The sequence below is a fragment of the Macaca thibetana genome, chromosome 7 (genome assembly GCF_024542745.1).
Source record: "Macaca thibetana thibetana isolate TM-01 chromosome 7, ASM2454274v1, whole genome shotgun sequence".
NCBI lineage: Eukaryota > Metazoa > Chordata > Mammalia > Primates > Cercopithecidae > Macaca > Macaca thibetana.
In genome coordinates this window covers 40,273,815-40,301,790 of record NC_065584.1, presented here as the reverse complement: position 1 = coordinate 40,301,790, position 27,976 = coordinate 40,273,815, and the positions used below count along the sequence as shown (strand labels likewise).

The 27,976-nt window shown below is 47.9% G+C and overlaps 3 protein-coding genes across 3 annotated transcripts in view; 1 reads left to right on the top strand and 2 right to left on the bottom strand.

The window, feature by feature from the left end:
• Positions 1-27,976, bottom strand: part of ATP6V1D (ATPase H+ transporting V1 subunit D) — a 163,130-nt gene that overhangs the window by 49,063 nt on the left and 86,091 nt on the right. The window lies entirely within an intron of this gene.
• Positions 28-27,088, bottom strand: PLEK2 (pleckstrin 2). Its single transcript, XM_050797055.1, has 9 exons — positions 26,908-27,088; positions 14,127-14,291; positions 9,070-9,251; positions 6,790-6,881; positions 6,302-6,489; positions 5,966-6,067; positions 4,302-4,385; positions 1,260-1,338; positions 28-496 (listed from the first exon to the last, which is right to left on the bottom strand). The coding sequence occupies exons 1-9, from the start codon at positions 26,947-26,949 to the stop codon at positions 369-371; spliced, it is 1,062 nt and encodes a 353-aa protein (XP_050653012.1). The 5' UTR covers positions 26,950-27,088; the 3' UTR covers positions 28-368.
• The window catches only part of RDH12 (retinol dehydrogenase 12), a 340,678-nt gene continuing 337,406 nt past the window's right edge, over positions 24,705-27,976 (top strand). Inside the window, exon 1 of the mRNA XM_050797062.1 lies at positions 24,705-24,714. The gene's annotated coding sequence lies outside the window, so the exon portion shown is untranslated. The remainder of the gene's footprint in view (positions 24,715-27,976) is intronic.

Genomic DNA, 27,976 nt, shown 5'->3' with positions numbered 1-27,976 from the left:
AATTCCAAAGAAGTTAAGAGAGAACCGCATAAGAAGAGAGTTTTATTCAACATGGCATGGCCAGTGTAATTGTTCCAACAAAGGGAACCTACTTTGGTGCCCGAGGAAATGGCTGTTTGTGATGCTGGGGAAAAGTCAAGATGCTGACGCCTAATGGCTGTTCTAGCCTTTCCAGGTTTGTAACATGAAGATGAGGAAGGAAATGGCATCATTGCTGTTTGTAATCTGAGGAACTCTTCAGCATTCACTCTCCAAAGCAGTACGAAACTTACAAAGAAGTCAAAAGTCTTAACACACTCCCATTCTCCAGGAATTCCTGTCTGTGTCATCTGGTAGGAGGGAGGAATCCTGGTTCCCTCAGGTCCTTGTCATGTTAGCTTTTTGATAGCTTCAATCCACTCAGCTCGCTCAGCCTTGCTGCTGGCCTGAATGTAATAGTGTGTGTCATCCTTAGTAATCACTTTGAAGAGGTTTCCCTGGACATTCCCTTTAACCCCTAGGCAGAAAAAAGAGGGCGGGGGGATCAGTGATTGAATAGCCATGTTTGCTTTCACCTTGAACCAGCAGAAAGTCAACTGAGACATGGACAAAAACATACAATGACGTATTTATTAAAAGGTATACAGTTAGAGAATCCTATCAGATGAGGTCCCCTTTTCCTCCCATTCCCTGTCCCTCACCAGTGCCCTAAGGCCTGTCAATGGTTATGTCTGGATATTCCTGGAAGCCCTCTTGCCTGCTCCTATGCTCAAGATGGTAGCATGCTATAGATCTACCATTTCATTTACACCAAAGAGTCCAGTATGTTTATGTTAAAAGCAAGCACAGAATTTGGAGTTTGATCTCAAATTGTTTAACTTATTGGAACCCCAGTTTCCACAGCCATAAGATGGGAATAATATCTTCTTACTATGGCTGGCTATTGTGAAATTCCTGTTACGATATATATTAAGGTATGTTGTTAACCCTAAAGCATTGTGTAAGCCTCAGCTATTATTTTTAGGTGGAAGCTTACAGGCCATCAGCATAGAAACTGAGGGGAAAGATTAATAACATAAGGATTACTTAGTTGCATTCTTAAAATGCCAAGAACATACCCTTTGTTCAATTCTGAAAATCGCTTCAAAACTCACACCACTCTGTCTCATTGAGAAAGCCTTGCTCAGCTTCCAAAGCTGTCGTTTCATTAGTGGGACGTTACTGAGGTGCAGGAGGGAGGCCCCTGAGATCTTCAGGCCAGGGCTGAAGTTGCACCTTACCAGTGGGAACGCCATTATCCTCCAGAGCAGACACGAGTGAACCACGAAGAGAAAACCCACCCACTGGCCTGTTCTCTTCCTGCAGAGGAAAGGAGACCCAATTAGGAATTTGTGAATGCACTCCCCTTACAACTCAGGCCAGCTAAAGAAGTCAGTGCAAAATCATTTGTAATAGAAGATGAAGCTGAACTTGGACATCACATGGCCAAAGCTGTAGGCACCAGTAAGGAAGCTTGGGCCTCTGTTTCACAGCAGGCAGCAGAAGTGCCCACCAATGTTGTAGTTACCAAGTCTCGCAGACTTGCAAATTTGCTTTTCATTCCTGGAGATGTCTCAAACAGAGCCTCTGATCCAACATGCTACACAGAAAAACATTCACTGGCTTCCTTAACCCTTGTGTGCATCTTACAAAGCAATCAGAAATATATATTTATAGTAATCATTTCTTTTTTGAGACAGAGTCTCACTCTGTCTTCCAGGCTGGAGTGCAGTGGCACAGTCTCGGCTCACTGCAACGTCTGCCTCCCAGGTTCAAGTGATTCTCCTGCCTCAGCCTCCCGAGGAATCGGGATTACAAGCACACACCACCACACCTGGCTAATTTTGTATTTTTAGTAGAGGCGGGGGTTCATCATGTTGGCCAGGCTGGTCTTGAACTCCTGACCTCAAGTGATCTGCCCTCCTCAGCCTCCCAAAGTGCTGGGATTACAGACATGAGCCACCGCACCCAGCCATAGTCATCATCTCTGCAAAGTTGTTTTTTTTTTTTTTTTTTTTTTTTTTTTTTTTTTTTTTGAGACGGAGTCTCGCTCTGTCGCCCAGGCTGGAGTGCAGTGGCCGGATCTCAGCTCACTGCAAGCTCCGCCTCCCGGGTTCCCGCCATTCTCCTGCGTCAGCCTCCCGAGTAGCTGGGACCACAGGCGCCGCCACCTCGCCCGGCTAATTTTTTTGTGTGTTTTTAGTAGAGACGGGGTTTCGCCGTGTTAGCCAGGATGGTCTCGATCTCCTGACCTTGTGATCCGCCCGTCTCGGCCTCCCAAAGTGCTGGGATTACAGGCTTGAGCCACCGCGCCCGGCCATCTCTGCAAAGTTGATAGATTCCTGCACATAGGACATCGTTACACAAGTCTAGCATGTGCCTAGCATGAAACTTCGTGTGATACAAAACTGTGATTGGTGGTGTCCCTGGATGATTTAGGGCAATTTTACACACCACGTGCCTTGGGCCCCAGGAGCCCTTCAATTAATCAACTTCATACTGCATGTTGGGCCCAGCAAGAGGGAGGGCAAAAAATAAAATGGTTAAATAAAATACTGGAAATATTTGTACTACTAAATGCTAATAGGAGGAAAGTTCAGAGAAGGAAGGGATCTGCCCCAGCCTGGAGGGTTCAAGGGCAGTCTCAGGGAGGACAGGAGACTTGAATTGGGCCTGGATAGGAGAGTAGGTCCCCGGGCAGGAGAGGGGCATTCGGCCCAAACAGGAGGAGGAGTGGGAGTAAAGTGGGTAACAAATTAATTGCAGAATGCCTTTGAGATGGTTCCTTATCTTGTACCTGCAGCCCAGAAACTTGGCAATTCTTTTATTTCCTTTGCACACTTGCTTTGAGTAATCTCTTCTGCACTGTTTCCATCTATGTACATATGTGAGCATTTGTGCGTGTGTACATATATATGTATATAGGTATATTTACATGTATATGTACTTATAGATAGGTGTGTACAGGCACATATGTGTGTATGTACATTTTCTGTTTCCTATTTTAAAAGCTGAGACAAGGCCGGGCGCGGTGGCTCAAGCCTGTAATCCCAGCACTTTGGGAGGCCGAGACGGGCGGATCACGAGGTCAGGAGATCGAGACCATCCTGGCTAACACGGTGAAACCCCGTCTCTATTAAATAATACAAAAAGCTAGCCGGGCGAGGTGGCAGGTGCCTGTAGTCCCAGCTACTTCGGAGGCTGAGGCAGGAGAATGGCGTAAACCCAGGAGGCGGAGCTTGCAGTGAGCTGAGATCCGGCCACTGCACTGCAGCCCGGGCGACAGAGCTAGACTCCGTCTCAAAAAAAAAAAAAAAAAAAAAAAAAAAAAGCTGAGACAGCAGACTCATCAGGGGCACAAAGAAAGTAGGTTAGGCTAGACCATGGTGAGAGTTAAATACAAAACTAAAGTGTTTTTTCATTTGTTTATTTCTTCCTTGCTTCAAACAGGATTTGAGGTAGCCAGGAAGGAAGGAGTTTGAACTCCATCCTGTAGCCAGGCCACCATGACCCACAGAAAGGTCAACTGGAGCTTTTTGGAGGCTCCTCCTGCCACATCCCTCGCCCTGGGCCCTCCTGTGGCCTGGCTGGGTCCAGGCAGGGGTTCCTGATTGAAGCTCAGTGAGGAAGGAACTGCCCACTCTTCACTATTTCAACAAAAACTAATGAAAGTCATACATCGCCCAAGACAAGGCTGAACTGCTAACTAAGGGGCCCTTTTGATTTGCTTTTGACTGGAATTAGATCCACTCAGCATGTGGTAATACCTAGTATCAGAAACAGAAAAATGGTTCTTTTTAATTTGCCATCAAAGTTTTTTAAAAAGCAAATTAGTAAATTATGGCTTAAATATTATATGGTGACAGAAACTTTTCAAAACATAGGTGGGGAAAAGCAGAGGGACGCAGAATTAATGGGGTCTCTGAATGGAAAGTGTGGAGAGGCTGGGAAGTGCCAGTAGGAGTCTCTGTCAGCCTACCTCATCCTCCCTACTCACAAAGCAGGCTTTGGGGAAGACCAAAAGATGCTTTTCCTCTGAAAATGATAAAGATGGGCCTCCCAGGGGAAAGTGGGGGATTAGGCATAGAAGAAACCGCTCAAGAAAAAGGCACCTATGTGATGACAGGGCAGAGCAGCTTGGACTGTGGAAGGAAAGGCAAGGTGCAGCAGAGGCAGGTGCCAGGGGAAGACAGGATGTCCAGCCAGCTGCCCGCTGTGCCAGGAGAGGAGTGTCTGGGGGCATCACAACACGGGACCAGCACAGAGCCAGCATGCGCACTCACTTTGGAAGGGTCGTAGTAATGCAGGAAAGCTGGATCCTTCCTCAGAACAAAGCGGCGCACCTTCCAGTTTTTCCTCTTGTGCCCCTGAGGCAAAGAAATGGTTCCAAGTTCATTGGTGATAGTTGCATGTCCCTCTCTCCTGCATCTATGCATGTAACAGCAAACCCCCAACAAGCCAGCCTGCTCCAATGGGACTACGTTCTAAAACCAGTCCGCAGGAAACCTAAGGATAGCAATGACATCTCACAGACCTCCCTGCCAACACCCCCACTCAATGACACTTTAGCAAAAACGCCATCACCTTAAGTCGGCAGAGCCAAAGACAGTCCATGCAGAAGGAAAAGGGACACACACCACTCAGGGCATAAAGGAGGACAAGGAGGCAGGAGGTGTCAGCTGGGCTGGGAGCACACAGGTAAACTTGAGCCCAAGGGCACCAGCTAACGGCCACGTCAGTCCAAAAACAAACCTTCAGCTGCATGTGTATTTGTCAGTCTACACATGTGCCTACATGTGCAGTAAAACCACTTTCACATTGCGCTTTAGGAAAAAAGCAAGTAATGATCAATTATATGATAAAACCTAAATGTGTAAGAAGCTGACATGTGCGTGTGTGTGTGTGCACGTGTGTGTGTGTGTGTGTGTGTGTGTGACTTTCTTTGACCTCACTGGGAGGGCTAAGGTTAGATCACAAACCTTAGCCCTCCTAGTCAGGAACACCCTCAGAGTCCCTCCCACACCCTCCTCAAGCTCCCCTAGGGGCCTCTTTTCCTCCCCTTGGGAAGGACTCCTATCAGGCCCAGCAGAAGCAGGGCCTTGGCGCAGACAGGCAGCGGTGGGGATGATAAGAATCTAAGAGCAGATGAGGATCCTGATATGCAAGAAGCAGGTGACAGCAACAGCACATGTTCCGAGTAATGATGGGAGTGGCGCCAAGCCATGTACGTGCCCTCTGTGCGGACACACACATTCGCATGGCATACAACATGTGCACAAACACGAGAGCCGTGCAAAATGTCTGCTTCACTTCCTGTGCCAAGGACAGGTGATTTTGTTCACAGAATACCGTTTTTGTTAGGCACAGGTAGGAATGCCACAGGACACGGCTTGCCTCTGGTTCAACACAGCTGCTCTCCCAAACACAGTTTAGGAGTAGTGGCCATGGCCAAGCTTTGAACACTGAGCCTTACCATGGAAAATCTGATCTTCAACCTACCGACATGGTAGAAAAAATTGTTTTTAGCTCAGAAAGTGTATCAAGGGGGTGTGCAGAATCTCACAAGGGAAGGCAGAGACCCCAGGATGCCCCAAGGAACAGAAGGCCAGCAAATGCAAAACCTCAAGCCGGTCAGCAATGCCTCCAAGACAAATATGTGAAGCTGGGCAATTCTGTAGAAGTTGTTTTTTGATGTTGTGATAATTATGTGTGTATAGTACAGTTTTCCTGAACAGCCCTTGTGTCTGGCACACGTGTGTGTGTGAGCGTGAGCATGTGCCTGTTCTTTGACTTGCTTCTGGGGGCTGGCTGGGCTCCTGCTTTCATAGATTCTGCTATAATTGGTGCCCTCCAGCAGCCTCAGCCCTTCCCTTCCTCTGTGCTCACTGCTGCCTCCCCTAAGCTTGAGAACTGTCCATCTCTCTTCCCTGCTCCAAAGCAGCCATACCTGCTTGGCCAGGTAGCCTTGTTTCACCACCATGCCACTTAACTCCACAGTGCTCAGGTTAATTTCTTCCTTGGGGCTTATCTTCTTTTTGTAGCTCTCAGCCTAGGTGGAAAGAGGGAACAAAGACTCTGCTATAGCAAATACCCAGGCCCAAGCTATGGCGGCTGTCAGAGGGGAAAGGAAATTCTTCAGGACAGAAACCTCATTCTGCATCAGGATGAAGTCGTCCCCCAAGCCCAAGGTCTCCTCCCGTGACTGTGGACCCCAGGCCCCCACTCTGTTGTATCTTCCTTAACCTTTGCCCTGGTGGCAAGAAGAACCCACTCCCCAACTTACAAAAGTATACAGGGCTGTAGAGTCATCCAGGAACTGCTCGGCCAGATCCCCAGAGCGAATGGCTCCCATGCTTCGGACACCCACCGGCCTGAGGAAGTTCTCCTCCATGAGCATGGAGGCCAGGGTCACCGCCTCCAGACGGCTGGCCACAAAGCTGTTGGAGATGAGCCAGTCCACCAGGGAGGAGCCTGGCCAAGGGCAGCACCAGTCAGGCAACAGGTAACGGACCAGCGTCCTTGGGGTGTGTGGCCAATGACCTCACTGACCTTAGCCCTCTGGGCAGCCTCAGGGCTCTACCCAAGAGCAGACTGAAGGCCATACCTGCTGCATAGAGCTGTGGCTGCACACCCACACGTGGCCATCTCAGGCCAGCCTGTTGCCCAGCAGGAAGCTCTGACCTCAATATAGGGTGGTCAAGCACACAGTTGAGCCCTGCATCACCATGTCCCAGGTTGACCGCCCAGCCCGGCCCTGGGGAACAGGCTCACCGAGGAAGGTCTTTTTGTAGGTGCTTCCCTGCTCCATGTTGGGGCTTGAACGGATTCCGGTGCTGCTATCATGCATCTTGTCCACAATGCGACTACACAGAAGGGAAGGCAAAGGAGAGGGAACACTCGTCACGCTGGTAGGTACAAGGGAGGGTCCTGAGTCACTGCTAAGGGTATAAAGCAAGTGGCAAATGGTGTGACACACATCACAAAAAAAGGGGGTGTAGGAAAGCAGCCTTTTGCATGGCCAGAGTGATGCCATCTTGAAGTGAAGCCACTGTGATGATTGATTTTTGTTTTTTGTTTGTTTGTTTTTTGAGACAGAGTCTCGCTCTGTCACCCAGTCTGGAGTGCAGTGGTGTGATCTCGGCTCACTGTGACCTCTGCCTCCCAGGTTCAAGTGATTCTCCTGCCTCAGCCTCTGGAGCAGCTGGGATTACAGGCATGTGCCACCACACCCGGCTAATTTTTGTAGTTTTAGTAGAGACGGGGTTTCACCATGTTGACCAGGCTGATCTCGAACTCCTGACCTTAAGTGATCTGCCCGCGTCGGCCTCCCAAAGTGCTGGGATTACAGATGTGAGCCACTGTGCCTGGCCTGATGATGGATGTTTGACTCCCGCATACCATGGTGTTCCCATAGCGCAACTCACCCCTCATAAAGATGTTTATCTAACCTCCCCAGCGGTCACCAGTTTCACAAGAAAGTCTGAGGCACGACTAGCTGCACATTTTCCCAAAAAAGCTTGCTATAGAAAGGATATTTTCTGGAGGACAAGTGTGGTGATTCACTGTCTCTTGGCCAGCAGAGACATCACTTCTGTTTGTAAGTCCCTATTAAATGCCTCTTTGTGAGAAACTGGATTTGTCAGCCTCTTTCTTCTGCCTCTCAGCTACCTTGTTCTTTGCAGGTAGGTCTGTTTATACCTCCTCACCACAGAAGGGGGTGTTCAGTTATGCATCAAAATTTGAGAGGCAGGATTTTCAGACATTTCTTTTCTTCTTCTTGCTTATCTAAATGTTCTAGTATTTCTATGCCAGACACATACTGCTTTTGTAGTAAAACCAAAGTGCTGTGACTTTTAACTTACAAACAAGAGTGTATGCTGGGCACAGTGGCTCACACCTATCATCCCAGTGTTTTGGGATACTGAGGTGGAAGGATCACTTGAGCCCAGGTGGTCAAGGCTGCAGTGAGCTATGATCGAGCCACTGCACTCCAGCCTGGGCAACAGATTGAGACCCTGTCCCAAAAAAAGAAAAACAAAAAAAGCCCCAAGGGTGCACAGTAGCCCACATGATTCTCTGTGATCCCCCTGCATTAAGTCCAAACCCCCTCAGCTACTTTTTGAACTAACTTTGAACCCACCTGCCTACCCACCCTTATCTGCAGCTGATCCTCCCTGCACCCACCAGCGTTCAGCAGCTCCCTAGACCCATAGGAGGTGTACAGTCAAGGTTTCAGCGCCTGGTGAGCCCAGGAATGGACTCATACATCTTTGATGGGTGTAACAGTTCTGTTGCCTGGGAGGTTGGTGGAGATTTACTGTGGTTTGAATGTTTATCCCAAAAATCATGTTGAAAATCCCCAATGTGGCAATATTGAGAGGTAATGCCTTTAAGAGGTGATTGGGTCATGGCGGCTCTGCCCTTGTGAATGGATTAATCCATTCATGGATTAACGGGTTAAATGAGTTAATGAATTATCATGGGAATGGGACTGGTGGCTTTATAAGAGGAACAGAGACTGCAGTAAGCATGTTAGCATGTTCAGCCCCCTCACTGTGTGATGCCCTGCACCACCTCAGGACTCTGCAGAGAGCTCCCATCAGCAAGAAGGCCCTCACCAGATGCAGCCCCTCAACCTTGGACTTCCCAGCCTCTATAATGATAAGAAATAAATCCCTCCTTATGAGTTACCCAATTTCAGGTATTCTGTTATAAGTAACAGAAAACAGACTAAGACAAGATTTTTAGGGAGCTGTGACGGAGGAGCCCTGAGCACCCTGGCTGAAATGGAATGGGGGTCTTGTGTCATGGAGTTGTGCAGAGGTGGCAGGAGCCACAAGAGATCCCACAGAAATGGGGCAGGTAGGTAGGGCCACTCCCAAGCAGAGAAAATCATATACACAGGACAGGAACAGCTGAAGGCCCTGAAGCACTGTAGTAGCACCAGCCAGGCTATGAAGCAAGCACAGAGCCCCTCCAAGGGGCAGGGTGCCCTGCCCACCAAACACAGGCAGGAAAGGCTGCCACAGAGCCCGGCAAGCGGGCACTCACTGCAGGCTGATGTGCGGGGGCAGCTTGAAGGAGTTTCTCAGGCTGTGCAGCTGCTGGACCTTCCCCGGCTGCCCTGCGTGAATAGCCCCGGTTATCTCAAAGGCCCAGGCATCCCGCTCCTCTCGAGAACAGGCCTCCAGGAAGTACTCTGTGGATGTTTGAGTCTTCAGCTTAATGAGGAGCTGTGGGAAGAGACAGCCAGTCAGACCAGCACGCAGGCAGAGCAAGAGGACGCCAGGCAGCAAAAATGACGGGACCCCGGGAGAACCTAGGTGACAGTGACTGCCAAATGCCCTGAGCCCTCAGCCACACAGCAGGTGGTCTTTAAAGATTCACTTGGACACCTCCAGTGATAGGAAGCTCACGGCCTCACACGGCAGCCTTTCCCTTGTGGACAAGGCAGTTAGTGTAGGGCCTGCTTCCTGGACATGCTAGCTGTGTTCTCTCTTCTAGAACCACACAGATGAAGAGTCACCTCCTATGACAGCCCCTACACTGAAGAGAGAAATGCCCAGGCTTCAAAGTCAGACCCATCTGAACACAAACCCCAGCTCTGCCACTTGGCTGTGGACTCCCGGGAACATTAGGAAATGACAGTATATTAATGCCTACCTCGAATGGACTGTTAGTCATGCTCCCTTCCGTCCTCTTTCCTTGTGTCTGAGCTCCTTCCCATCCAGGTCGCTTTGTTTTTTTTTGTTTTGTTTTGTTTTTTGTTTTTTTCTTGAGACGGAGTCTTGCTCTGTTGCCCAGGCTGGAGTGCAATGGTGCGATCTCAGCTCACTGCAACCTCCGGCTCCCAGGTTCAAGCGATTCTCCCGCCTCAGCCTAGGGAGCAGCTGGGATTACAGGCGCCCACCACCATGCCTGGCTAATTGTTGTATTTTTAGTAGAGACGAGGTTTCACCATGTTGGCCAGGCTGGTCTCGAACTACTGACCTCAGGTGATCTGCCCACCTCAGCCTCCCAAAGTGCTGGGATTACAGGCGTGAGCCACCGCGCCCAAACCCATCCAGGTCACTTTGTGCTACGTGTTCTACACTTGGTCAACATTCTCATAAATACAGTGCATGGAATGGAACACACAGCTCCAGGAGAAGTCTGAGCCCACTGGCTGTGGGCAGCTGCAGGGCACTGTACACTCACTCAGTGCTGTCAGAAGAGAATCTTTTTCATGTAGGCCACTTCTCTATCTTTTAAGTGCACATTTATGGGATTTTTTTGGATCAATTGTGGGATTGATAGGAGACTATTAATCGGGTGGTAGGTGGATCCATCACTTCTGTTGGAAAACAGAAGCATTTTATTTCATTCTGAATCTGTTTTCCAAAGGATTCTCTCCCAACTTACTTTGCTTACAAACTTAGTCAACGTCCCTCATCCAAACTAAATGGTGAATAAGACATGGCTGGGCTGGGCGCGGTGGCTAACGCCTGTAATCCCAACACTTTGGGAGGCCGAGGAGGGCGGATCACGAGGTCAGGAGTTCAAGAGCAGCCTGGACAATGTGGTGAAACCCCGTCTCTACTAAAAATACAAAAATTAGCCCGGCGTGGTGGTGGGCGTCTGTAGTCCCAGCTACTCAGGAGGCTGAGGCAGAAGAATCACTTGAACCCGGCAGGCGGAGGTTGCAGTGAGCCAAGATCGCGCCCCTGCACTCTAACCTGAGTGACGGAGAGAGACTCTGTTTCAAAAAAAAAAAAAAGACATGACTGGTTCGTGGTCCTAAAGAACACCACAGGCCGGGCTCAGTGGCTCACGCCTATAATCCCCAACACTTTGGGAGGCAGAGGTGGGTGGATCACTTGAGGTCGGGAGTTCAAGACCAGCCTGGCCAACATGGTGAAACCCCAACTCTACTAAAAATACAACAAGTAGCTGGGCGTGGTGCAAAATTGTGCCACTGAACTCCAGCCTGGGTGACAGAGTGAGACTCCATCTAAATAAAAACACACCCACCTACCACAGAGCTGCTCCTTCAGTAGTAGTAGCTTGACAGTGAGCTCATCACCACTGTGGAAGAACAGAGTTTAGCCAGCTTCCTGAACCCCTGTTGTCAGCCTGCAGTTCACCATTTCAATGAGCAGAATTTTAGGACACACTATAAAATTCCATGTAAAATTCTGACACTCTTTTTACACGTTCTCTAGTTTTAAAAAGTATGTGTGTATATATTTCATGATTTGTTCTTAGGGAATCTATTGGCTCCTCTTGATCTAGCCCAAGTACTCACGAACCAGGCAGGTGACAATTTGAGAATTTTATGTAGAATTTTTTCTTTTGAGTTAGGGTCTTGCTCTGCCTCCCAGGCTAGAGTGAAGTGACATGGTCATAGCTCACTGCAGCCTTGAGTTCCTGGGCTCAAGCGATCCACTTGCCTCAGGCTTCCAAAGTGTTAAGATAACAGGCGTGAGCCACTGCACCCAGCTGTGTCTGGTCTTAAGATGCTAAAAGGAAGAGGATGCAGAGCCCATCTTTTCCCAGGCTCAGCATCCTCCAATGGTCCTATAGCTACTCCAGCAGAAAACTACCCCTGCCTGACTTCCCACTTTTAATCAGTGACACCTCCAAGCTTGCAATGGAAATAATGGAATGACATTTCATTTGTGCAGCCTCCTAGGCTGGAATGATACTCGATGCCTCCTTTTCCCTTGTCCTCAACAGCCAGTCAGTCACCAAGTCCTGTTGACATTTCTTTCATAATGACTTCTCCTGTTCGTTTCTTCTTTTTGCTTTATTTAATGCCTAGATTATTTTAATAGCTCCTTTTGTTTTTTATTTGAGAAAAATATGAATTTACATAAGAGTACAGAGGTAAACATAACAAATGCCAGTAAACCCACCACCCAGAATTAACCATCATTAATATTTTCTTATACTTAGAAGATTCCTTAATTGACCTCATTTGTCTTCAGTCTTTTTCTCTCCTGAACACGGCAAGTGTAGGAGAGTCAAAGAAGAAAAACATGATAAGAAAGAAAATGGTGAGATTCCTTTCTATGGACCTAGAAATCTTATTAGTAACTGAACTAAAACTAGTTCTTCCTTTTATTCTTTCTACACTTTTTTTTTTTTTCTCTGAGACAGAGTTTCACTCTGTCACCCAGACTACAGTGCAGTGGCACAATCATAGCTCACTGTAGTCTTGGACTTCTGGGTTCAAGTGATCCTCCTGCCTCAGCCTCCAAAGTTGCTGGGACTACAACAGCTGCCAACATGCCCATCTAATTTTTTTTTTAAGAGATAGGGTCTCACTATGTTGTCCAGGCAGGTCTTGGACTCCTGGGCTCAAGCTATCTTTCCATCTTGGCCTCCTGAAATGATGGCATTACAGGCATGAGCCACTGTGCCAGGCCTACATTTTTGTTTCTCTGAGATGTAGTCTCGCTGTGTTGCCCAGGCTGGTCTCAAACTCCTGGGCTTGAGTGATTCTCCCACCTCAGCCTCCTGAGCAGCTAGAATTACAGCCTTCATTTTAGTCTTTCTAAGAGAGTTTTCTTTTTTCTTTTTTTTCTTTTTCTTTTTTTTTTTTGAGACAGGGTCTCACTCTGTCACCTAGGCTGGAGTGTAATGGCATGATCTTAGCTCACTGCGACCGCCATCTCCTGGGTGGGAGCAATTCTCCTGCCTCAGCCTCCTGAGTAGCTGGGACTACAGGTGCCTGCCACCACACCCAGCTAATTTTTGTATTTTTAGTAGAGACAGTGTTTCACCATGTTGGCCAGGCTGGTCTTGAACTCCTGACCTCAGGTGATCCGCCAGCCTCGGCCTCCCAAAGTGCTGGAATTACAGGCATGAGCCATTGCGCCTGGCCTCTAAGAGAGTTTTCATCAGACCATGCTCTCACTCAAAATCTTCAATGGCTCTCCATTACCTCCATCTGGCCCTAACCAAACTCCTATCACTCCTTTAGTGAACATTCCCCTTTGACCACACTGGAGGCCCTTCTCCCCAGAAGCCACACCCCCCTCTCTCCATGCATACTTTTCTTACTTTTACTCGAGACATTCTACCTGTCCAGAATGACCGCCTCTCTCCTTGTTCCATCTTTGCCCACATCTCTATTCCTGAAGCTTTGCCTGACCCAGCCTGAAACATCTTTTTCCTCTTCAGGGATGAAGGGTTCTCTGCAGCTCCTGATAGCTGTGGCATCACTGGAATGCCAAATGTTTTTCAATTAACCACTTGCTTTCCCAATAAAATGAGCAACTCTGTGAAGAAACAATCTTACCATTTTCTTCCTTGATTCCTCCATGCCTTGCAAATTTCTTGGCACACAATGGGCCCTTGATAAATAATTTATTGGGAGTTTTTTTTTTTTTTTTTTTTTTTTTTTTGAGGAGTCTCGTTCTGTTGTCCAGGCTGGAGTGCAGTGGCGTGATCTCGGCTCACTGCAAACTCCGCCTCCCAGGGTCAATCTATTCTCCTGTCTCAGCCTCCCAAGTAGCTGGGATTACAGGCCACTGCAACCATGCTCAGCTAATTTTTGTATTTTTAGTAGAGATGGGGTTTCACCATGTCGGCCAGGCTGGTCTCAAACTCCTCACCTCAAGCAATCTGCCCATCTCGGCCTCTCAAAGTGTTGGGATTACAGGTGGGAGCCACTACGCCCAGCCTAGACTTTTTTAATGGTAGGGTTGAAGCCACCCCTTACTTCTGGAACACAGACCCTTCAGGGAATGAAAGCCATCATAGTGAATGAAGCCATCATAGTGAACCCCAAGATAGCAGTAATTACTCACATTGGTGTGGTGCCTGCCTCCCAGCCCACACAGTGCTCTAATACACCATGACCTTCATGGTCCTCACCACAACCATGTGAGACACTCAGGGGTAATTATTTAATCCCATTTTATAGATGAGGAACGAAGGCTCAGAGAGGTTTAGCTACTTGTCCAAGCTCACATACCTGGTAGGTGGCGGAGCCAGGATTTGAATCCAAGTTTTTAAATTCTCACTCTGAGCTCTTCCTCCTACCCAGACCACTTTCCCAAAGAGGCCAGAGGTGGGAAGGCTGTGGAACAGAGAGGAGTTGGACAGCAGGAGCTGTCACTTACCGGTCGGTTTTCATACTCCAGGCAGGGGCAGGTGATGGTGCAGCCATCCAAGAAGATCCGGCCCTTGGGAGGGGTCACTCTCCGACCCCCCTCAAGCTTGTAGTACACCAGCGTGTTCTGCCGAAGGATGAACCATCGCGCCTTCCAGTTGTGGACAATGTGGCCCTGTGGACAGACAAGAAAGCCCTGAGGTGAGGTGGCCAAGGGGAGGGGATGGTGTTCAGGGAGGGGTGTCCGGTGGCACAGGTAACCAGACTGTGCCGTGGAAGTGACTCTCCAAGGAAGACAGCAGGATTTGTGTCTGGATCTCTTTTGAGTATGTAGCAAAGACCTTTGGCACTGACCTTCTAGTTCCTATTTGGCCATTTTTCTGGTTATAAACCTTGAAAGAAACTACAAAGTAAAAAGAAGAGAAAAATCACTCACCTGTAATCCTACTGCTAGGAGACAGCCATTGCTAACCTACTGTATTTCCTTCCAGTCTTTTTTCCTTTTAGTTTTTGCCTTCTGGTTTTTTTAAAAAATTAAGATTATTTTAAATATAGTTTTATTTTCTAGGTTTTTTTTTTTTTTGGTTTTTTTTTTTTTTTTTTTTAATTCTTGTTTTATAGACAAGGTCTCAAAAGAGACAGGCTGGAGTACAGTGGCATGACCTCAGCTTACTGCAGCCTCCCCTTCCTGGACTCAAGTGATTCTCCCACCTCAGCTTCCCAGGTGGCTGGGACTATAGGCGTGTGCCACCACATCTGGCTAATTTTTACATTTTTGTGTAGAGACAAGGTCTCACTACGTTCCCCAGGCTGGTCTTGAAGAACTCCTGGGCTTCTGTGATCCTCTCACCTTGGCCTCCCAAAGTGCTAGGATTACATACATGAGCCACCATGCCTGGTCCCTGTTTTGTGTGGCCTTGCTGAGCATCTTCTGACACCATTAAATTTCTGTAAAACATATTTTTAATGACGATTATGTGGATACATAGTTTACATGCCAACTTCTATTGTTCGTAACTGAGGTTGTTCCATTTTTTTCACTATTCTGTAATGAATATCCTTGCATGTAAATTTTGACCTGCATCTGTTTTTTTCCTTTGGATATACTCGTAGAAAGAATATTACTAGTGAAATGATGTGGGCAATATGAGGCCATGTATAGTCTCCCAGTGCTAAGGACTCTGACAGTCTTACCTAGCCAGGTGTGGCAGGTATAAAGAAAAGGGTAGTTTAGGTGGTTCTCAGGTGGCAGGCATAAAGAGAAGGGTAGTTTAGGTGGTTCTCAGGTGGCAGGCATAAAGAGAAGGGTAGTTTAGGTGGTTCTCAGGTGGCAGGCATAAAGAGAAGGGTAGTTTAGGTGGTTCTCAGGTGGCAGTCACATAGAGAAGGGTCGTTTAGGTGGTTCTCAGGTGGCAGGCATAAAGAGAAGGTAGTTTAGGTGGTTCTCACGTGGGTGGTAGAGCCAACGGACAGAACAGTCAGGTGAATATGGAGATCCTATTTCTAGAACAGACCAGTGGATAGGGAAATGTCTTCTGAGGGATCAGGAAAGAATGAGTTTAGTACACAGTCACGAAAGCACCTTCCTGGGATATTTCCAAAGCCCAGCTTAGGGCTAGGTTCTAACCAACAGAGGTGCTTTACCTGAATCAAAGTCCGTTGCCCCAATTTACTCATGTCCTTGCCTAGCACGGATTCATATCAAAGGCCCTTTTAGTTCTCAGTCTCTGGTGCTATGATTCTATTCCACACTCAGCACGTACTACGAGCTGTTAGAGAGTCAAAAGTTGTAGAAGGAATCGTCTGCATCGAAGTTATTTGTGCATATAACTGAGCTTTGTGAGCACTGACTTGAACCCAAACAGAATTTACTGCTACAACTAAGTAAGACTTATAACACAGCCAATCTGACAAGAGTTTATTAACATGTCTCAGTGTTTTTTTTTTTTTTTTTTTTTTTTGAGACGGAGTTTCGCTCTGCTGCCCAGGCTGGAATGATGCAGTGGCCGGATCTCAGCTCACTGCAAGCTCCGCCTCCCGGGTTCACGCCATTCTCCTGCCTCAGCTTCCCGAGTAGCTGGGACTACAGGCGCCTGCCACCTCGCCCGGCTAGTTTTTTGTATTTTTTTTTTAGTAGAGACGGGGTTTCACTGTGTCAGCCAGGATGGTCTCAATCTCCTGACCTCGTGATCCGCCCGTCTCGGCCTCCCAAAGTGCTGGGATTACAGGCTTGAGCCACCGCGCCCGGCTATCTCAGTGTTATTATGCTACGTGATGATCACTCTTTCCAGGAGAGGGCTTGTGCAGTCCAGCGGAACTGCACATTTTTGCTGTCTTCACTTTGTTCCTTACTCACATCCACATGTAATATGGGCACTGACAGTTTTACCTTACACAAGCAGACATGTTTAAAGAAACAAACAAGATTTGTCTTTGACTTCTCAGCTATTGGGGTTCTCTACTGCTCTGCACATAGCCCAGCCTCAGGTCCCCATTTCCTGTGACCACCAACCCCCAACTGCAGGGGTCCCGGGGCAGCACTAGCAGGACTGCTCTGGGATATCTGGGTGCTTCCGATTCCAAGGCAGTAAACTGCTGGCACCCAAGGCTGTAGCTTGAAGGGAGAGGAGAATGCAGTTAAGTTCATGGCATGTGGACTGGTGGGAGGTGGAGTAGAGGAGAGGGCAAAAGAATCTTAGGGCTGAGCACGGTGGTTCACACCTGTAATCCCAGAACTTTGGGAGGCCAAGGTAGGAGGATCACTTGAGACCAGGAGTTTGAGACTAGCCTGGGCAGCATAGTGAAATGCCATCTCTACAAGAAAAAATTAAAAATTAGCTGGGCATGGTGGCACACATCTGTAGTCCCAGCTACTTGGGAGGCTGAGGAGGGACAATCATTTAACCCAGGAGTTTGAGGCTACAGTGAGCTATGATCACACCACAGCACTCCCACCTGGGTGACAGAGCAAGATTCTGCCTCTTAAAAAAAAAAAAAAAAGTGGTATGGGATGAACTGTGTGCCTGTGTGCCTCCAAAATTCATATGTTGAATGCCTAGCCCCAGTGCCTGAGACTGGGAATGTATTTGGAGATATATTCCCTTTAAAGAGGGAATTAAATTAAAATGGGGTCATTAGGATAGGCCTTAATCCAATCTGACTAGAGTCTTTATAAGAAAAGGAGATTTAGATTGGGTGCGGTGGCTCAGGCCTGTAATCCCAGGAATTTGGGAGGCTGAGGCAGAAGGATTGCTTGAGCCCAGGAGTTTGAGGCCAGCCTGAGCAACATAGTGAGACCCCCATCTCTATTAATAAAAATAAATAAATAAATAAAAATTAGCCAGACGTGGTGGCACATGCCTGCAGTCCGAGCTACTTGGGAGGCTGAGGTAGGAGGATTGCTGGGACCCAGGAGGTTAATGCTACAGTGAACCAAGATCACGCCACTACACTCCAGCCTGGGCAACAGAGTGAGTCCCTGTCTCTAAAACAACAACAATAATAATAATTTTAAAAAGAAGAGGAGATTTGGACACACGGAGAGCTCACACAGAGGAAAGACCACTGAGGACACAGTGAGGAGGTGCCATCTGCAAGCCAAGGAGAGAGAGGCCTCAGAAGAAACCAAACTGCTGGTACCTTGATATTGGACTTCTAACATGCAGAACCATGAGAAATAAATCTCAGTTGTTTAAGTCACCTATTCTGTGATATTTAGCTATAGCAGCCCTCACAAACTAATACGACAGGGAAAGGAAGGAGACTAGTGATATAAGAGGAGAAAAGTGCAACCAACAGATATTGGGCAGAAAATACAAATACAGGCCAGTGCGGTGGCTCATGCCTGTAATCCCAACATTTTGGGAGGCCAAGGTGGGCAGATCACCCAACTCCTGAGGTCAGGAGTTAGAGAGCAGTCTGGCCAACATGGTGAAATGCTGTTTCTGCTAAAAATATAAAAATTAGCTGGGCATGGTGGCACGTGCCTATAATCCCAGCTACTCAAGAGTCTGAGGCAGAAGAATCACTTGAACTCAGGAGGCGGAGGTTACAGTGAGCCAAGATGACAGTGCCACTGCACTCCAGCCTGGGTGACAGAGGAAGAGTCCATCTCAAACAACAAAAACAACAACAACAATACAGAGATGTTATACTTTCCTGGACGAAATGTTACACTTCCCAGAGTCCCTTCCACTTAAGGAAGTTTCTGTCAGTTCCACGCATGGGGCATTGATGTATTTTTTTTACTTGACATTTTTTTATTTTTAATTTTTGTGGGTACATAGCAAGTATATATATATTTATGGGGTACATGAGATGTTTTGATACAGGTATACATTGCATAATAATCACATTATGGAGAATGGGGTACCCATCCCCTCAGGCATTTATCCTTTGTGTTACAAACAATCCAATAATACTCTTTCAGTTATTTTAAAATGTACAATTAAGTTATTATTGACTATAGTCACCCTGTTGTGCTATTAAATAGTAGGTCTTTCTCATTCTTTCTAATTAATTTTTTTGTACCCATTAACCATTCCCACCTCCCCTGCAGCCCCTCACCCACCCTTCCCAGCCTTTGATAACCATCCTTCTGCTCTCTAAGTCCATGAGTTCAATTGTTTTGATTTTTGGAGCCCGCAAATAAGTGAGAAAATGCGATATTTGTCTTTCTGTGCCTGGCTTATTTCATTTAACATAATGACCTCCAGTTTCATCCACATTGTTGCAAATGACAGGATCTCATTCTTTTTCATGGCTGAATAGTATTCCACTGTGTATATGTACCACGTTTTCTTTATTCATTCATGTGTTGGAGGACACAGGTTGCTTCCAATTTTGGTTATTGTAAACAGTGCTGCAACAAACATGGGTGTGCGGATATCTTTCAATATTCTGATTTCCTTTCTTTTGGGTATATAGCCAGCAGTGGAATTGCTGGATCACACGGTAGCTCTATTTATATATTTTTTTTGAGGAACCTCTAAATTGTTCTGCATAGTGGTTGTACTAATTTCCATTCTCACCAACAGTGTGTGAGGGGTTCCCTTTTCTCCACATCCTCACCAGCATTTGTGTTTGCCTGTCTTTTGGATAAAAGTTATTTTAACTGGGGTGAGATGATATCCCATTGTAGTTTTTTTGATTTGCATTTCTCTGATAATCAATAGTGTTGAGCACTTTTTCATAGACCTTTTTGCCATTTGTATGTCTTCTTTAGAGAAATACCTATTCAAATCTTTTGCTCATTTTGCACTGATGCATGTTAGACGGCAGTCAAACATGGAAAAACAAGATATTTTGGCAAGGACAGTAGCAGAAGAGCAGATCGTTCTGATACCCAGACCCAGAGTTATCAGGGACAGGTGGCAAACAGTGTCAGCAGTGATGCTTCCAAGAGAAACATCTTCCAACAGAAATGACACCAACCTGGTACTGTGGGTGTTTTTGTCTGACTGTATGGTCCCCGGCTCTATAATATTCCCAGCCAAATATTCTCTGACCTGTCAAATATTCCCAAGTTTTTATATGTCCTCCAAGAAATCCCTTCTGTTCAAAGTCACTAGAGTGGAATGTGTTATAAGCAACTGAGAATCCTAACTGATAGCAAAGGAGAGAAGTCTGAGGAGAAAAACTGATGACAAAAGATGTACTATGTAGGCAAGAAATTCAAAGAAGCTGGTGGCCCTCATGAAAATGTTCATATCTACTTTCAGTGTTCAAAAATACCACTTTGGGGATCTCTGTTAAGTAAATAATCTAGAATATGAGACTGGGTGCAGTGGCTCGCGCCTATAATCCCAGCACTTTGGGAGGCCAAGGAGAGAGGATCGCCTGAGCCTAGGAGTTCAAGACCAGTCTGGGCCCTATAGTGAGAAGTCATCTCTACAAAAAAACACAAAATTAGCTGGGTGTGTTGGCACACTCCTGTAGTCTCAGCTACTCAAGAGGCTGAGGTGGGAGGTTCACTTGAGCCTGGGAAGTCAAGGCTGTAACAAGCTGTGATTGCACTACCACACTCTAGCCTGGGCAACACAGTGAGACTGCCAAAAAAATTTTTGAAAGAAAATAATATAGATTATAGAAAAGGTTGTATGTATTGACACTTATAGAAACACTGCTGACAATAATGAAAAAATGAAAAATAATCTAAATGTATATGGTAACAATGTAGTGCATGGTGTAGCCACAGTGCAATCATTCCAATCCTAAGAGATGGTAGGCCACTGGCCCAGCCTTCAAGGTCAGACTCAGCAGTCTAAAGCACCAAGAATAGGTGGCAATGTCTTTGACATGATCAAAGCACTTTTACTCATATTACTTCGCATGACACCTAAAAAAAATCTAGTAGCCACACGCAGCTGTAGTCTCAGCTACTCAGGAGGCTGAGGCAGGAGGATTCCCCGAGCCTAAAAGTTCAAGTCCAGTCTGGGCAACATAATGAGACCCTAAACAAAACTAAACAACAAACCTCTAGTAGTAGTATTTTAGAAAATACTTCTAAATATTTAAAATTTCGAGCTCAGTGTGGTGATTCGCACCTGTAATCCCAGCACTTTGGGATGCTAAGATGGGAGGATCACTTGAGCCTAGGACTTCAAGACCAGCTTGGACAACATAGCAAGACCTACTCTCTACGAATAATAAAAAAATTAGTCAGGTGTGGTGACATGTACTTGTGGTCCCAGCCACTCAGGAGGCTGAGGTGGGAGGGTCATTTGAGCCTGGGAGGTCGAGGCTGCAGTAAGCTATGATCACACCACTGCACTCCATCCTGGGCAACAGAGTGAGACCCCATCTCAGAAAAAAATGTATAGTACATAAGTATTTCTAATACTTAAGTATTTCCTGTAGTTTAGAAAATTTCTGGAGGGGTACCCCAGAAATGTAAACAATGTTCACCTCTAAGGAGTAAGACTGGATACAGAGTAATAAGAATGGTGGCCAGGTACGGTGGCTCATGCCCGTAATCCCAGAACTTTGGGAGGCCAAGGCAGGTGGGTCACCTGAGGTCAGAAGTTCAAGACCACCCTGGCCAACATGGCGAAACCAAGTCTCTACTAAGAATACAAAATTAGCCAGGTGTGGTGGCAGGCACCTGTAATCCCAGCTACTCAGGAGGCTGAGGCAGGAGAATTGCTTGAATCTTGGAAGTGGAGGTTGCAGTGAGCCAAGATTGCGCTCCAGCATGGGTGACAGAGCGAGACTCCATCTCAAAAAGAAAAAAGAAAAAAAAAGAATAGAAACTTGTTTTCATTTTACATCCTTGAGTACTGTTTTAGTTTGTTTACTAGTATGAATGCATTATTTTTATCATGAAAAATTGCATTTAAATTTAAATACACAAAAATCCTGAGGAGATGATTAGGGAAAACATTCATTCATTCATTTAATAATCAATTATTAATACTATGGCACCAAGGCAAAGATGAACAAGACTCTGTCCTAATCCAGTGGGGAAGATAGACACTTACCCCACCCAGTATGAAAAGTTCCAGGACAGATGACTGGCGTGGCCTCAGTGATCCCCTCTTTCTGGTGTTCACGCCCTTGCGTAGCCTCTTTCCACATTTTACTAGGGTTCGTCTGTGTGACTAATATGGCAGAGTGATGGTATCCCAATTCTGACATTAGGTTATAAAGGTCTTCTGAGGCATCTTATTGGCATTCTCTCTCTTTCTCCCTTTGCCTCTCTCTTTCCCTCTCTCTGATTATTTGCTATGAGAAAAGCTAGCTGCCATATCCTAAGCAGCCCGATTGAGAGGTGAGGAACCAAGGCCTCCAGCCAACAGCCATGTAGATGAGCTTAGAATTGGACCCTACAGTCAGTCAAGCCTTCAGGTGACCGTCACTCTTGGCTGCAGCCTCACGAGAGACCCTGAGCCAGTCTTGCAGCTATGCTGTTACTGGATATCTGATGCTTACAAACAGTGAGATGACAAATCTTGCTGTTTTAAGAAGCTTGGCCGGATGAGGTGGCTCACGCCTGTAATCCCAGCACTTTGGTAGGCTGAGGGCGGGTAGATCACTTTAAGTCAGGAGTTTGAGACCAGACTGGCCAACATGGTGAAACCCCGTCTCTACTAAAAATTCAAAAATTAGCTAGGTGTGGTGGTGGGTGCCTGTAGTCCCAGATAGTCAGGAGGCTGAGGCATGAGAATCACTTGAACCCGGGAGGAGGAGGTTGCAGTGAGCCAAGATGGCGCCACTGCACTCCAGCCTCGGTGAAAGAGCAAAACTCTATCTCAAAAAAAAAAAAAAAAAGCTAAATTTTGGGATAATTTGTTACACAGCAATCAATAATTAATATTGGGCATGATACAAACCCCAAGGAGGAGCTCAGGAGAGGCTGAGGTGGAGTTAGGCACATTCCCAGGAGTGATACTGGGGCTCAGTCTTTCTGGTTGTGTGGAGTTAGGCAGGTCAGGAAGGCAAGGAAGGGTGAGCATAGGACCCCTGCCACTTTGAGGAAACTCCCCGTAGTTCTATATGGCTTGGACTCCATAGGGGAGGTGATGAGGACCAAGTCAGCAAGGGCTTCAGGTTCTGTGCCACAAAGTTTGATCTTCAAGGGGAGTCCTTGAAGGATTTTAAGCAGAAAGACAGCAAGCTTACGTTCTCATATTAAACAGATCACTCCAAACACAGCAGCAGAACAAAATAGTCAAAGGAAGCAGGCGCAACTGGAGTGGGGTACTCAGCTGGAGGTTGCTGGAATAGTCCATGAACCTGGCAGGAAAGCAGCACCAGTTCTGCTCTGCAGATAAACCACACCATGCACAGAGTGGTCCAAAACCACCAGGCAAAGTGAGTCACAGGCCAATAACACAATGGTACGCTGAAGAAGAACCCAGGCCTCTCTCCACCTGGACACTTGTCCCTGGGCAGAGAGTAGCCTCTCTCTTAGGTTTCTTGTCTGTAATCAGCTGGCTGGAGCCAGAGGCCAGCTGAAGCAGGGGGTGCTTGGAGTTCCCTAGATCCCTTTTGGAGGGAAGGACAAGGGGCCCATAAGCTGGAATGGCACCTCAGGGAAGGGCTTACGAGACACAAAATGTCACAGCTGGAGAGACCCTAGGAAAAAGCCTCCTCTATTCCTTAACCTTATTACTATTACATTTTTGAGACGGAGTCTTGCACTGTCGCCCGAGCTGGGGTGCAGTGGCACGATCTCAGCTCACTGCAACCTTTGCCTCCCAGATTCAAGCAATTCTCCTGCCTCAGCCTCCCGAGTAGTTGGGATTTGAGGCACCTGCCACCACACCTGGCTAATTTTTTGTATTTTTAGTAGAGATGGGGTTTCACTATTTTGGCTTAGGCTGGTCTCGAACTCCTAACCTCGTGATCTGCCTGCCTCGGCCTCCTAAAATGCTGGGACTACAGGCATAAGCCACCACACCCGGCCCCAACCTTATTTTTTAAAATTAAAAAAATATATATTTTTGAGGCAGGGTCTCATTTGGTTGCCCAGGCCAGAGTGCAGTGGCATGATCATAGCTCACTGCAGCCTCAAACCCCTGGGCTCAAGTGATCCTCCCACTTCAGCCTCCCAAGCAGCTGGGACTACAAGCGAGCACCACCATGCCTGGCTAATTATTTTATTTTTTGTAGAAATGAGTTCTCATTTTGTTGCCTAGGCTGTTCTCGAACTCCAGGCCTCAAGCAATCCTCCCACTTTGGCCTCCCACAGTGTTGGGATTATAGGTGTGAGCCACCACACCCAGCAGACCCCTAACTTTAAAGATAAGGAAACAGAGGCCCAGAAAGGTCTTGCCCAAGGCTCTATAACCCTGAGAAAAGCAGAGATGCCAGCTGGGCCCAGTGGTGTGTACTTGTAGTCCCAGCTACTCGGGAGGCTGAGGCGGGAGGATTACTTGAGCCTGGGAGGTCGAGGCTGCAGTGAGCCCTGCTGATGCCACTGTACTCCAGGTTGGGAAACAAAGTGAGATCCTGTCTAAACAAAATAAATAAATAACAGCAGGGTGTGGTGACTCACACATCTAATCTCAGCACTCTGGGAGGCCGAGGCCAGAGGATCACTTGAGCCAGGAGTTTGAGACCAACCTGGGGAATAGAATGAGACCTCATCTCTACAAAAATACAAAATAAAAATAACTCTTTGTTACAAAGCTTTTACAGAGCTTTACAACAAAGGATAGAGCCCTACACATAAAATTTCTAGGCCAGAGCATGTTCACATTGCAATGCTATTCACAATATGAGCCCGGCAGGAACGCCTGGCAGTGCTTCTGCCTCTTCTCCCAGGAAAAGCACTGCTGCTCAAGGCTCATCCCCCACTTCCTTCCCCTGACTCCCCTGAGAGCCAGGCCCAATGAGCTTCCCTGCATTTTGCCTGGAACTCGGCTTCTTTCTTGTCTGGGCGGGATTAAGAGCCAACTCTATCGTGTCCCTGCCTGTCTCTGGCTTCACCTTCACCGGTGATGACTGCTTTGCACTCTGGCTTCCAGCTCAGGCCCTGCCCCACCTCTGAGCTCTTAACTCTCCTAAGACTATGGAATTCCCCTGCCACAGCCTGCAACTTCTCCAGTGGACATAGGGACTGCTATTGCCATCTAAGAGGAAAGGGGATATGGGGGGTTGAAAAAGTTGGGATTGCTCAGCAAGCTGGGACCACAACAGGGGTTCTGGGGCCACATCCTTCGCCCTGCAGGGAGGGGTGTGGCTTCTGCTTGCCTCAGGGTCAGGTTCCATCCCAGTCCTTGGGTTTGGCTGGAATTAGCTCTAAGTATTTCAGCCAAGCCCCATCTTTTCCAAGGGCTTATGGGGACCAGACCTGTTGACTCTCCTCATTTTCTGCACCCTGGATTCCCTAACCAGGCCACTCAGAAGAGAACTCCCATCCTTCTCCTGGCGATATCCTGGGAGCTCTGTGGCTCTGCCCTTAGCCCTCCTCTGGCTCTCGGCGTGGTGAAGGTGGTAGGGAATGATGGAAGGTAAACCCCAGGAACAGGAGGAGGCCCCCAAAACTCCCAAAGCTCTGTCAGGAGGATCTGTCTCCATGTTAACTCCCTCCACAGGCCTTACCAGGGCCCAGCCATCAACGGTGCCAACCAAAAGTCCCATGCCCAGCTCTCACTCTCCCTCCCACCTCTCACTCTCCCTCCCACCTCCCAAGCTGCAGTTAAACAGGAGATCAGGACGATGGAAGCTCCCCATGTGTAGTCTCTCTGAGGTGCAGCCACCTCCACATGCTGCGAGAAACCGGCCTATCAGTTCAGCCACAGTGGCAAGTGGGCGTGGCGCTTTGTACTGTGCTATCCAGTCTGACCCTTGATCTGGCATCAGCTTCTACCCTCCTTGCTTACTGTTTCCAGCAAACAGCCACAGCTCTCCTGTGTCGAATAACGTGCAACATCATGTGTACACATTTTGTGGGGAAAATGAAAGCGATCCGAGACTTTAGGACTGATCCAGCCACGCCGGGAGGCAATGAAAGGAAGGGCCCCTCATCCCTCTTCATTCCCCTCTCAAAGCTGAAAACTCAGTAGAAGAACCAGAAAGCTCAGCCCTGGATTTATATGTCTCTTTGCTATGCCATCATGGCAGTATAAATGGTTAGTGTTAACGTCATTGTTCAAATTGTGCTCCGTGTGGTGGCTCATGCTGTTATCCCAGCACTGGGAGACTAAGGTGGGTAGATCACTTAAACCTGGGAGTTCAAGACCTGCCTGGGAAACACGGCAAAACCCTGTCTCTACAAACAAATACAAAAATTAGCTGGGCATAGTAGTGGCATAGTAGTGGACACCTGTAGTCCCAGCCACTCGGGAAGCTGAGGTGAGAGGATCACCTGAGCCTGGGAAGTCGAGGCTGTGGCGAGCCAGGATTGTGCCACTGCACTCCAGCCTGGGTGACCCCGTCTCAAAAAAAAAAAAAAAAAAAAAGGTCAAATTAGGAAAAAATTTTGAAATAACAAACTTCCTTTTGCAACTGCTCTTTTGTTCATCTTCTACCTTAATCCCAGGCACCGAGTTTTCTGTTTGCACTCGTGCTTGCCCTGGGGGTGGTGGGGAAGGACTGAGGAGGGAAAGTCAGAACATGCAGTTCCAGTCCCAGCTATTACTGGCTTTGGAGCTCTGGGCAAGCTACTTTATCTTTCTGACCCTGTTTCCCCATCTGCAATAGAGTGATGTCAATACCCACCGTGTATGGCACTCGGGAGGCAGGAAAAGGTTTGGGTCAACCTGAGTGGGTCTGATCCCGATCCTGGCTCCACCACCCACTGCCTCCACCACCCTGAGCAAGTTCCCTAACTCCTCTGGCCTTCGTTTTTCCCCTTGATGAAAGGGGGGGCAGTTAGGTACCACTGACCCCATAGGGCTGCTGAGAGGATGACAGGAGACAATGTCCAGGGCTGGCCAACAGTAAGTGCTTAAAACACATAGTAGCATTACTCCTTCTTAACAGGTTGTAAATTATAGAGCACGCCTATGTTATCTTAGTAAATTTTATTTAAATATCATACCATTCATAATATTTTAACAAGTTTTAATTAAGACACACGCTTCGGTACCCCTGCCCCGGCTCCATATTGCGCTAACCAAGTGGAATTCTCCTCCTGGCCTGTGCGCGCAGCCGCTGCTCATCCCGCGTCCCCTCGGACATGCAGCTCTGCCCATCAGGGCCACAGGCAGCCCGGTCCCACCATGGGGGTTGGGGATGCGGACGAGAATATGCCCGTTCCGGGGCGCGCGTCTGGCCCCTCTCTAGGGAGCCGCGTCGGCGGGGCCCCACCCGGCCAATGTCCCGAGGCTCGTACGCGCACTCACCCTCTTGACCAGGAAGCCCTCCTTGAGCACGCCATCCTCCATGTCGCCGCCCGCACGCCCGGGCCACCCCAGGTGCGCCGTCCCCGCGCTTCGCGCTCCTCGGCACCCGCGCGGCCCGCGCAGTCAGCGGCCACGGCGCCCAGGAAGCAGCTCCGACGCGGTTGGGCGACGCCTCCCTGGCCCGTGTCCAGAGCCTGAGGCCCCGGGGCAGGAAGTCAGACCAGGTCGGGATTTCTGACGTGACGTTTCCACCCAAACGTGCTCCAGGGTCGGTGGTTGGTCCTCCAGGTACAGAGCGGCCAGCCCCGCCCTATCCAGGTGCGCCCCGTGCCCCTCACTGTTCCAGTCTCTCTGCTCAGCGTCCTTCTCCAGGTGCTTCCCGGGCACTTAGCACATTGCCCTCAAGGAACGCTTATCGAATTGAACATAACCGAAAGGACCCCAAGATTTGGAGCCATTCCTGTGCTCATTGGAAGTAGGAGATGGGACAGTGGGTGAGCCGAAACTGGTTTGGGAACTTTATCCTGGCCTCTGATGGGGGCAGAGAAGACCTCTCAGTAACAGGAAGGTCACAGTTTTAAGGAGGCAGGCACAGTCTACAGGGCCCCCTGTCCCCAAGATATACCCCGCTCCCTCAAAAAAGATGAAGCCAAAAATTCCATCATTAAGGACAAAATTTAAGGGGCCGCCAAGGAGTCCAGTAATCTAGATAAATTATATATACAGAGAGATGATAGGTTTTTTGTTTTTTTGTTTGTTTTTAGAGACAGGGTCTTTCTCTGTCACCCAGGCTGGAGTGCAGTGGTGTGATCATAGCTCACTGCAGCCTTAAACTCTGGGCTTAAGATCCTCTCGCCTCAGCTCCCCAAGTAGCTGGGACTACAAGAGTGCACCACCAGGCCTGGCTGGTTTATTTTTATTTTTTGTAGAGATGGGGTGTTGCTATGTTGCCCAGGCTGGTCTTAACTCCTGGCCTCAAGCAATCCTCCTGCCTGGGCTTCCCAAAGTGCTGGGATTACAGGCAAGAGCCACCATATAAGACCTAGAAAAAATAATATTTTAATGCATT